Here is an 11,715-nt window from a genome sequence, read left to right on the forward strand (position 1 = left end):
AGACATGAAATTTTGGAATGGACAAAAATGGTGTTAAGTCTTGCATGTGGAGTTTATGCATGTTTCACCTCCACACAACACCACTAGACACCAATTTTTCATCACCACTGCCTTCAACACTGCCACACCACTAAAGATGCATATTTACAGCACCATTAGGTATAGAGATCATCACCACCAGGGCTATAACACCAATTTTCATCACCACCAACACAAGTACCTCCACCATCAACACCAGAACCTCTAAAAATGTCTATATTTCATCACCACTGCCATCAACACCTCCACAAAGGCTATCAACACCAATTTTCATCACCACCAGTACAGTAAACACCGTTCACCACCACTCATCACCGTTTAAAAGAGGCTAGTTTTCAACACCACCACAGACTGACATCACCACCACTTCATCACTACACACCAGCACCCCTAACAATGCTTCTCATCACCGTCATTAACACTTTCAACACCACCACCACCACTTAGGACTAATTTTGGCAGATATTTTAGGGGTCTAGAAGGCATCCTCAGGTGGGGGAGATTTTTGAAAACCCAGCACTCTTCGGGGCATTTTGAGGCCGATGCAGAAGATATTTGGGAATCTATCTAGCCCCAGGAATTACAACCCTGCCACTGAAAACACCGCGGGCCCACCACCAGGCCACTCACCAAAGCCTGCCGCTGCTATAGGCTAGGACATAAAAAAGATAATAATGATAATAATAATAATAATAATAATAATAATAATAATAATAATAATAATAATAAATAATTGACACAAAAAGTGACTACCAGTGCAGGATGGGGGTTTGGGTCCCGCCCGCCACCACAGACAGTATTTTTCAGTCACCGCCGAGTGGCCCAACACTACCCACATGCTGTCCTGGTGGACGCCTGTCAACCCAGACTCTAGATTCTCTCTCTAAAAGAGGATCAAAGGTGAGCCAGGCAAGGTGGCACCAATATAAACACTTCCCTGCACTATAGAGGGCTGGGGCTGACCGACGGGACCCACCACCAAGAAAGACTACCACACCTAGAGGCAGAAAAAAAAATACTGCTGACACATTACTATAGCCGCCACCGCCACTGCAGCCCTCCGCCCTCCATTCCCTAAGGCTGGAGACAGATCTGAAGATCCCCGGCACTGGCAGTGGTCTGGGCAGCCTGGGGTCCTGTGGCCTGGCGTTGGCACTGGGCTGCTGCTCCCAAGGTCTGGTGATGCTGAGGCCTGGAGAGCAAGGAAGGACTTGGTAAGTTATGAAAGAAACAAGATGGATGGCTGAATATAAGCAAAGTGATGATATGCATTTCTGAAAGCCAAGAAATGCAAGTAAATAATTACTAAATGATGGAATTTGTAAACACGTAAAAAGACAGGCATATATCAGAGTTGCTTTGATTTAAATTATGTGATTTAATCTATTACAGGACAAATATTAAAAAGCATAAAAAAGATTATCATTATAAGGGAAATCGTGATCTTTTTCTACCCTGATTTTTCATATATATATATATATATATATATATATATATATATATATATATATATATATATATATATATATATATATATATATATATATATATATATAGATAGATAGATAGATAGATAGATAGATAGATAGATAGATAGATAGATAGATAGATAGATATAGATATAGATATATAGATATATATTATTACAGAGATGAAAGGCTATAGTTTAAAGGGTTTAAACACACACACACACACACCTTTTTTTTGAAAATGCAAATTGGAGTGGGCTGTACAAAGCCAAAAGTACCCAAGACAAGTGGGAGGAGTTTTTAAAGCTGTACAAAGAAGCTGAGAATGGATATGTCCCTAAGGTAACCAAAAAGGATGTTGGTAAAAAGGAGTGGTTTAACAAAAGATGCGAGGCAGCTAGAAAAAGAAAGGAGGAAGCCTGGAAGGGATGGAGGAGACGAAGAAGAATCAACGCGTGGAACAATTTCAAACAAGCAAGGAATGAATATACAGAGATTAGAAGAGAAGAAAAACGGAAATATGAAAAAGATATAATGGACAAATGCAAAGACCAACCTAAATTATTTTATAGACATGTGAACGACAAATTAAAGAATTGAGAAACAATCGATAAACTGAAAATGGATGGAACTACATATGAAGACCCAGCAGAGATGGCAGAAGTGAGGAACAACAGCTTTCATAGAGTTTTCACAAAGGAAGACGAATTCGTACAACCACCGGGCCAGGAAAGAGGAAGGGTTATGCAGGAGATACAGTTAACGGTGCAGGAGGTCAAGGAAAGCTTGAACAAGCTGGATGTAAGAAAGGCGACAGGGCCGGATGAAGTATCAGGGTGGATCCTGAAAGAATGTAGTGAGCAACTTGAAGAAACTGCACTCCATAATGAGCACCTCCCTGAGTGAAGGAAGGGTACCACAAGATTGGAAGAGAGCAAACATAGTACCAATTTATAAAGGAGGAGAGAGAGAGGACCCATTAAATTACAGAGCGGTATCACTCACTAGTTTGGTTGCGAAGATATGTGAGAGGCTAGTTAAAAACAGGTGGTCGGATTTTTTGGTAAGTGAGAGAATTATCTCAGATTGACAGTTTGGATTCAGGAGGGAAATTGTGTGTCATCAACTTGTTGTGTTACTACTCAAGGGTGACAGATTTAATACAAGAGAGAGACGGCTGGGGGGATGGAGTGTACCTGGATTTGAAAAAGACATTCGACAAAGTACCGTACAGAAGACTAATTTGGAAAATTAAAAATAGGGGTGGAGTGGGTGATGGACTGATCAAGTGGCTGGAGGACTTCCTAACTAACAGGGAAATGAGGACAATAATCAAGGACAAGGTTTCCAACTGGTGCCCTGTGAGAAGTGGGGTCCCACAAGGTTTGGTGCTGGCACCAATAATGTTTGCTGTTTATATAAATGATATGGTGGAAGGAGTGACCAGCCATGTGAGTTTGTTTGCAGATGATGCAAAGCTATTGAGACGAGTCAATGACGTGAAGGACTGTGAGGCATTGCAGAGGAACCTGGACAAAATATGGGAGTGGAGTGGTACATGGCAGATGGAATTCAACCTTGGGAAATGTAAAAAAATTGAGTTTGGTAGGAGTGGTAGAAGATGTGAATATGATTATATGATGGGAAGTGAGATAATATGCAGAGGAATGGAAGAAAAAGATTTGGGAGTGACTGTCTCAGAGAACATGTCACCGGACAAACACATCAACAGGATAACGGGACAAACTATGAATTTGCTGAAGAACATAAGGACGGCATTTGTGTATTTGGACGAAGAGATGATGAAGAAAATAATAGTTACAATGATAAGGCCAAGGCTGGAGTATGCAGCAGTGGTCTGGTCTCCTCATGAAAAGAAGAACATAAGAAAGCTGGAAAGAGTACAGAGAATGGCAACTAAGATAACATAAGAACATAAGAACATAAGAACGTTGGAGTCTGCAAGAGGCCGGTAGGCCTGTACGAGGCAGCTCCTCTGAACCTAAGCTCCTGTGTAGCTTCCGTGTATCTAACCCCACCTAATATCGCTGTCCATGAATTTATCCAATCTATTTTTGAATGTGACAATTGTATTGGCACTTATAACATGACTGCTAAGCCTATTCCACTCATCCACCACCCTGTTTGTAAACCAATTTTTGCCTATGTCCTTGTGAATCTGAATTTATCCAGTTTAAATCCATTACTTCGTGTCCTACCCAATTTTCTTACCAAGAAAACCTTATGAATGTCTCCCTTATTAAAGCCCTTCATCCATTTATAAACCTCGATCATGTCTCCACGCACCCTTCGCCTTTCTAGAGAATGCAAGTTTAACTGTTTGAGTCTTTCCTCGTATGGCAAGTTTCTCAACCCCTGAATCGTCTTAGTCTTCCTCCTCTGCACCGATTCTAACATTTTGATATCCATTCTATAGTAAGGTGACCAGAACTGAACCACATAGTCAAGATGAGGTCTAACTAATGCTAAATATAGTTTGAGGATGACTTCGGGGCTTCTGTTGCTTACGCTCCTTGAAATTAATCCCAGCCCCCTATTTGCTCGATTTCTAGCTTGAATGCATTGTGCCCTTGGATGGAGATCAGAGATAGTACCGGAACTTAAGGATCGGACTTACGAGGAGAGACTCAATAGCATGGGGCTCACAACCCTGGAGAGAAGAAGAGAAAGAGGAGACCTGATAGTGGTGTACAGGGTGGCGAGCTGGGTGGAGAATCTGGACAGAGAGGACCTGTGTGTGTGGAGTGAGAGAGAAATGAGAGGACATGGAAAGAAGTTGAGGGCGACCACGTGTAGGTGAGATGTGAAAAAGTTTAGCTTCCTAAACAGAAGCATTGAGGTGTGGAATGGACTGGAGGAGGAGGTGGTTTGTGCAAGAAACATTCATGATTTTAGGAAAAGTTGGATAGGAGTGGATATGGAGACGGAACAACGCGAGCTCCTTTCCCGTATGTCACAACTAGGTAAATACAACTAGGTGGATACACACACACACACACACACACACACACACACACACACACACACACACACACACACACACACACACCGCTCCGGTAGCTCAATCGGTAGAGCGCTGCACTGCAAGTCTTCACGGCCAAACAGGCGGCGGTTCGAGCCCCGCTCAGGCCAGATTCTTTCCGTTGACTAGGAGTGGTTACTGTCTCCCCTTGAGCAAGGGGGATGGGTTGTGTGGTGTGTGAGATCTTGGCAGTACCCAGAGATCGACAATAATGAGCACTTACTCACGTTGGGAGGGTACCTGCTGGCGAAAGCCAGTCCAACTCGTGATCAGGCCGTGGTGAATTACACACACACACACACACACACACACACACACACACACACACACACACACACACACACACACACACTTTAAGGCACTCTGAATAGGGCCCCAAAACCCCTCCAGGCTGCCAGCACTTCCGTGAGGCTCTGGAACAGGCACTGCAGACAGACAGACACACACACCTCACCCTTGGGACCTAAGATGACCTCCACAAACACGTGACATGACCCACACAAACCTAACAGGACTAGTTTTTTTTATATACTTGATACTTATATTTTACCTGAAATGACACAAACACCAATAATGTTCATAATATATATAAATGATATGCCAAAGGGTATAACAAGTTATATGAGCCTTTTTGCAGACGATGCAAAATTAATAAGGAAAGTGAAGACGGAGGAAGACTGTGAAGAACTGCAAAAAGACCTGGACAGAGTGTATAGATGGAGCCAGTTATGGGAGATGGAATTTAATGCAAACAAATGCCATGTTATGGATATGGGGAAAAGTATAAAAAGACCAAGGAAGACATATAGGACGGGAGAAGAAAATTTAAAGTTAGCACATGAAGAAAAAAGATTTGGGAGTAACGATGCAAGACACACCATCCCCAGAAAAGCACATAAACAAGTTATTTGGAGAAACCTACAGGATGATGCAAAATATAAGGGTTGGATTATAGACTTTTTAACGGAGAGAGAAATGAGAACAGTAATCAAGAGCAATAAATCAAGCTGGGCGGAAGTGACCAGTGGAGTCCTCCAAGGATCGGTGCTGGCTCCGATTATGTTTGCAATATATATAATTGACATGACAGAAGGGGTGACAAGCTATATGAATATGTTTGCTGATGATGCTAAACTAATGAGGAGGGTGGCTAATGAAGATGACTGTGTAGCCCTGAGTCAGGATTTCGATAGAATAAGCGAATGGTCACGCAAATGGGAAATGACATTCAGTACAGAGAAGTGTAGTGTGATGGAGTTTGGTAAGAGCAGTAGACGAATATCGGGGAACTACTCTCTCAGTAACGAAAGAATCATGAAAAAAACAGAAGAAAAAGATCTGTGAGTAACAATAACTGACAAGTTATCCTTTGGAGAGCATATAAATCGGATAACTGGGGAAACATACAATCTTCTTAGAAACATAAAAGTAATATTTACATATCTAGACGAAGAAATGGTGAAGAAACTAATAACATCGATGATACGTCCAAGACTGGAATATGCAGCGTTAGTGTGGTCACCTACATTGAAGAAAGAAATTAGAAAGTTGGAAAGAATACAGAGAGCAGCGACCAAACTACCGGAAACTCTGAGAGAACACACTTACCCCCCGGTCTCACAGACGCCGAATCACAAAAAAATCGTAGTACCTCGGGAGACAACGTTTTCCCCGAATCACTACGAAAATTTGTTTATCTTTTCATCTCAAGGCGTTCGGTCGACCTCGAGGGCATATTCCCCGAAGTACACCGAATTATTTCCCGAAGTGCTACGACGTACTACGATGTGCTACGATGTACTACGATTTCACCCCGATTTTCTCCCGAAGTACGCCGAGTTTTGGATCCGAAGTACTACGAAGTATCACGAACCACACCAACTGTCCCGATTTGTAAGTTCGAAATACTACAATGTACGACGAACTACACCGATAACTCCGGATCCACTACGAGTTTCAAATCTCCTCCAAGAATTTGCTCCCAATTTTGAGCAAAAGACGCACCACAGCATCATCATGACCAGGTTGGGGCTCTGTGTCCAAGTGGATTGGTGACGCATGAGGGCTGGAGGAGGGGGTGTCTCCCCGGTAGCAGACAATGACCTCTTCTTGGATCGTCCCTTCACTTTCTTGGCAGGTTGTTCTTGAGTGTCTTCTTGTTGCTCATCATCATCAGGAGAGGCAGCAGCGGCAGCAGAAGACCTTTTCTTCTTGTCTTGTCCCTTCTCATCCTTTTTCGGTCCCATTGTGATGTGACGTGACTCCTGCAAATTGGAAAAGACTGATTGATGTGCAAAATGCTTGCCTTTTAATACTCTTCCCAAATTCGTAATAGGGTAAGGTGGGGTAAGTTGCCCCCCTTAAGAGAGATTGCCTGTTGTAGCCACATTTTTTGCAATAGAATTAAAAAAAAAAAAGATCTGTTGAAAGCTTGGGCTAAGGCCTATCTATGGTATATATCATATCCACTCATTATGATTTACACCTTTCTATAATGACAATTAAAAAAAAATAATAAGGGGGCTTCTTACCCTGCATGTGGGGTAAAACGCCCACTAGGTAGGCCTTTTACCCCACTGGCTTACAATAATAAAACTCACAGAAACATAAGGAAAATAGTTTTTTCACTTTATAAAAATATGATATGTATTCCCTTTTTGAAAACTATACCCTATAAATCTCTCTTGATGTGAAATATAGGAACACAGTCATATTTGTGTCTCCTAATGAACAGAATGTAAAACTAAACAGTTAATTAATTTTCCAAAAGGTATCCCCTTCTTTTAGACTAGTAATATTAGACAGCTTCCCTTTCTTCTGAATTTTTGTAACAAAAGGAACATCTACTTTCATGAAAAATATATGGAACTAAATATTCAATTAAGTTGATAAAATATGTCCTTTCTGTTGAATATTGATATCTGAAACAGTTAAAAACACCAACTTCCTTATAGTCTCATACTCAAAAGTGTTCACTTATGGATGCCTTTCAAAAACTTAAACAAATTCTATTTAAAGCAATACTGTAATGCCTAATCAGACTGGCAGTTTTGACATAGGTACAGATCTAGGCCTACTCCAATTGTAGATTCTGCATGTACTCATACCTTTATACATGTCCCGAGGGAGACAAGAAGGGGTGGTGATGTTGGGATCTTTCTTTCGAATTCTTTTAAGAAGATTCGGAGAAAAGCATCAGAAAGGTGGGACACCTTTGAATTAGTGCAAGTCATCCGTGAAATTGATAGAAGGAAATGCACCTTTATTGTGGTGTATCGACCTCCGGATACAAGAGCAGAGGGCTTTATTGATGAATTTCGCACATTTTTGGAGTCTGTGGATATGGTGAGTGCAAATGTGTTCATCTGTGGTGACTTTAATCTATGGACTGATGATCCTGAAAATTCTTCTGCCATGGCCTTCATTGAGATGATGGACAGTTTCAACCTGATTAATAAAGTGAACGAGATGACTTCTTTAGGGGGTCATGTGCTAGACTTGGTTTTCAGCGATATAGACGGTGATCTAGTGCAAGGGGGGGGGTTGATGAAATATGTTGTATATCCCCGGTGCATAAATTGGTAACCTTTGAAATTTCATACATGAGGGAAGCAGTGCAGAGAAAAAAGATTACGTTCAGATTGCGAAAGAATTTTCAACCAGAAATATTGATTAACTCTGTAATACAGGAAATTACTATTAATTGTCGTGAAATCTGTGAACATGGCTCGGTGTTACGTGGAAACTGTGCTACCTGCCTGGTTAAGCTATATAATGGTTTAGCTAAAGATGAGTATAACAGCCTCTGTCCTCTGAGTGAAAAGGAGATAGTGTTGAGAGATCATGCACCTTGGTTCAATGCGGAAATACTGTGGGCAAAAAGAGAGAAGAAGAAAAAAGAAAGACTGTGGCGTAGGCAAAAAACAGATGAGGCAAGAAGAGCATACCAGGAGGCAAGAAACAAAGAAAATCGGCTTGTGATAAAACGGAAAAAGAATACTATCGGAATAAGGTTGTGGAGGCAGGGCCTGACATCAATAAATTATATAAGGTGCTTGACAGTTTGACTGGAAACAGAAAGGTTAACAAGCTTCCGGATGGTTTCTCGGATGAAGTGCTGGCAAATAAGTTTTTAGACTTTTTTGACAAGAAAATTGAGAGAGTTATCATGAACTTTAGAGGCGACCGCGGTTACCATGGATCCGCTGTGGAAACTCCAGTCCCTGAAATAAAGTTAACAAGCTTTCAACAAGTGGATGTGGCTGTGGTGAAAACTATCATACACAGGTGAAACTGACGTACTGTGATGACGATCCCTTGCCGATAAGTGACATCATTAAGAGTGAAAACTTTAGTGATTTCTTAAATATTATGACTGTGATGGTTAACACTAGTATTGAAAACAAGACTTTCCCTGAGAGTGAGAAAGCGGCGATCGTGAAACCTATCGTTAAAGGTAAACTGGACCCACAGTGTTTAGTTCCTTTAGACCAGTATCCAACTTGACGTTTCTATCTAAGATACTTGAAAATGTGATCTTAAATCAGCTAATGGAGCATTTGCTAGTGGTGCAGGCTTTACCGGATAATGAATCTGCCTACAAGAGGCTTTACTCAACTGAAACTACTCTCTGTTTGGTGGTAAACAACTTGCTTGTGCTTATGGATGAGAGAAGTGTGGTGTTCTGATTTTGTTAGACTTGAGTGCTGCGTTTGACACGGTGGAGCACAGTCTATTGCTTCAGGATTGCAAGAATATTGGAATTGAGGGTGGCGCGCTGGATTATCTGAGGAGTTACCTTGAGAACAGAACTTACTGTGTGCAAATAGGTAAATCGTTCTCCACTCATAAACTTTTGCAAAGAGGAGTCCCCCAGGGAAGTGTACTGGGTCCAATTTTATTCTGTGTTTATACTATTGGTCTTTCACATTTTACTAAGAAGGCATGAAGTTGACTTTAAACTGTATGCTGATGATACACAGTTCTATTTGTCGCTGAGTGATGTGGAAAACACTGAAGATAAGCTGAGCAGAATTATGGATGATGTCGGGAAATGGATGAATTCTAAGCAACTGAAGCTGAATGAGGAAAACTGAATGCTTGATTGTGGGGAAGAACAAGGATGTCAGGAGGCTAGATGTTTCCACTCTTCGGATAAAAGATGACACTATGACTGTAAAAAAGTCAGTCAAAGATTTAGGTGTGATACTTGACTGCACTCTATCATTCAAAGAACAGATCAATCAGGTGGTGAGAACGGCAGGCTACCATCTGAGAAATATTGCATTGTCTAGAAATACCTGGATGATAAGACCATGAAGATGCTTATATATAATCATGTAAATAGAAAGCTGGATTATTGTAACTCACTTTATTATGGCCTTCCCAAATATCTGCTGAAGAAGTTACAACTTGTCATGAACAGAGCTGCAAGGCTAACAAAGGGTCTGTCCCCCCGTGAGAGAATAACACCTGCACTCACAGACTTGCATTGGCTGCCCATCAAGGCACGAATAGTCTACAAAATATTTGTCTTGACTTATCAAGCAACGCGACTTGGTAAACCTGGATATTTGAGAAATATTCAACAGGATTTTCATTTGGACACCACCATGTCAGTGAGACACAGTATAGAACAGTATAGACTCTATGAGCACAGGGTCAACCTGGAACTGGGTTTCAGAGCATTTGAGAAGAGTGCCCCACGGCTCTATAATGAGTTACCCGGGGATGTTAAGAACAATGACAGTCTGGCAATCTTCAAGAAAGCGCTGAAGACTCACTTATTCTCTAAATACTATGACTTAACAAATATGAGGATTGAGGACAATTTTATGTGCTAATATTACTGTTATAATGTTAGCGGCCCTGTGGAGCGCTGCCACGGCAGCAGACCGGGGCCTGAAACCTCAACGGTAACGGTAAACAGTATGTGGCCAATTTCTACAACCCCGACATTGGACCCATTTTTCTGAAGGTCTGCTATTAGCAAATAGTTCCCCACACACCAAGCAAAGCCATTTGCCAATTTGCTGATAATGCGGTAAAAGGCCCACATGTGGGGTAAAAGGCCTCCCTGCGGGCATCTTACCCCAAAGGGACAGGGGGCCTCTTACCCTGGCAACTCATATATACACAAAATGTCACCACCCCTCCTACAAGTAAGTAGGCAGAGTATAATCACATGCAATATGGTCTAGACATCTTAGAGCAACTATCCATAGCTATCAGGCTAACTCTACAGTTCTTTGTCGTTAATTAGGTATCATTCAAATCACTGAAAACTTACAAGAAATTAGTCAAAAAGATGTCCCCTTGTGGCCAGAGCAACTGTCCATTGTTTACTCCAGTAGTTCCTGTGAGCACAGTGAGTTGGCGTTGCCTGCTTGACCATGTGACAGCTTGAAAAAAGAAAGAAAGACAAAACCAAGGGGGGGCCTTTCACCCCAGGGGGCATCTTACCCCACCTTACCCGACTTTGTAGTACTTCGGTGTGCTTCGGGGTGTTTCGGGATGCACTTCCTAGTAGTTCCGTCGTTGTTCGGTGTTAATCGCCGTACTTCGGGACGAAAATTCGGCTGCTTAGAGATACAATTCGTAGTCCTTCGGTGTAAATCGGGGGTAGCTCGGGGTACTTCGGCGTGACTCGGGGTGCTTCGGGGAGAGAAGTACGCGGAATTGGGGCCTGTTTCTCTCCTTAACTACGCCGAATTGACTGCTACGAAGTACACCGAAACACTACGAAGTAGTACGAAGTACTATGAAGTATGCCGAAACATGCCAATTTCTTATCAATTCGGGACGGCTTCTGAATTTGGGGGGAAAATTTACTCATGTTGAAATTTTTCTTCCGAAGTGTTTTTGAACCCGAACTGACGCCGATTTGATTCACGAAGTACTACGAAGCTCCCGAAGCTAGCCAAATTCAGCCCGAATATGAAAATTTCACATTCGGGACCAATTCGGGCTCTGTGGGACCGGGGGGTTATGAAGAAAGACTGGAGAAATTGGGACTTACAACACTGGAGAGAAGGAGAGAGGGGAACTAATACAGGATACAAGAGGGATTGGAGAAATTGGACGGAAGATTTAGTGGTATGTGACAGAAGTGTGACGAGAGGGAATGGTAAGAAATTGGAATGGTAAGAAATTGAATAAGAGCGA

At 41.9% G+C, this 11,715-nt stretch overlaps 1 protein-coding gene across 1 annotated transcript; it reads right to left on the reverse strand.

Annotated features, from left to right (window-relative positions):
• Positions 1-639: 639 nt before the first annotated feature.
• Positions 640-6,897, reverse strand: LOC126992318 (uncharacterized). The gene is made up of 2 exons (XM_050850988.1): positions 6,556-6,897; positions 640-1,231 (listed from the first exon to the last, which is right to left on the reverse strand). The coding sequence occupies exons 1-2, from the start codon at positions 6,795-6,797 to the stop codon at positions 1,114-1,116; spliced, it is 360 nt and encodes a 119-aa protein (XP_050706945.1). The 5' UTR covers positions 6,798-6,897; the 3' UTR covers positions 640-1,113.
• Positions 6,898-11,715: the final 4,818 nt, after the last annotated feature.

The sequence above is a fragment of the Eriocheir sinensis genome, unplaced genomic scaffold (assembly GCF_024679095.1).
Source record: "Eriocheir sinensis breed Jianghai 21 unplaced genomic scaffold, ASM2467909v1 Scaffold440, whole genome shotgun sequence".
Lineage (NCBI taxonomy): Eukaryota > Metazoa > Arthropoda > Malacostraca > Decapoda > Varunidae > Eriocheir > Eriocheir sinensis.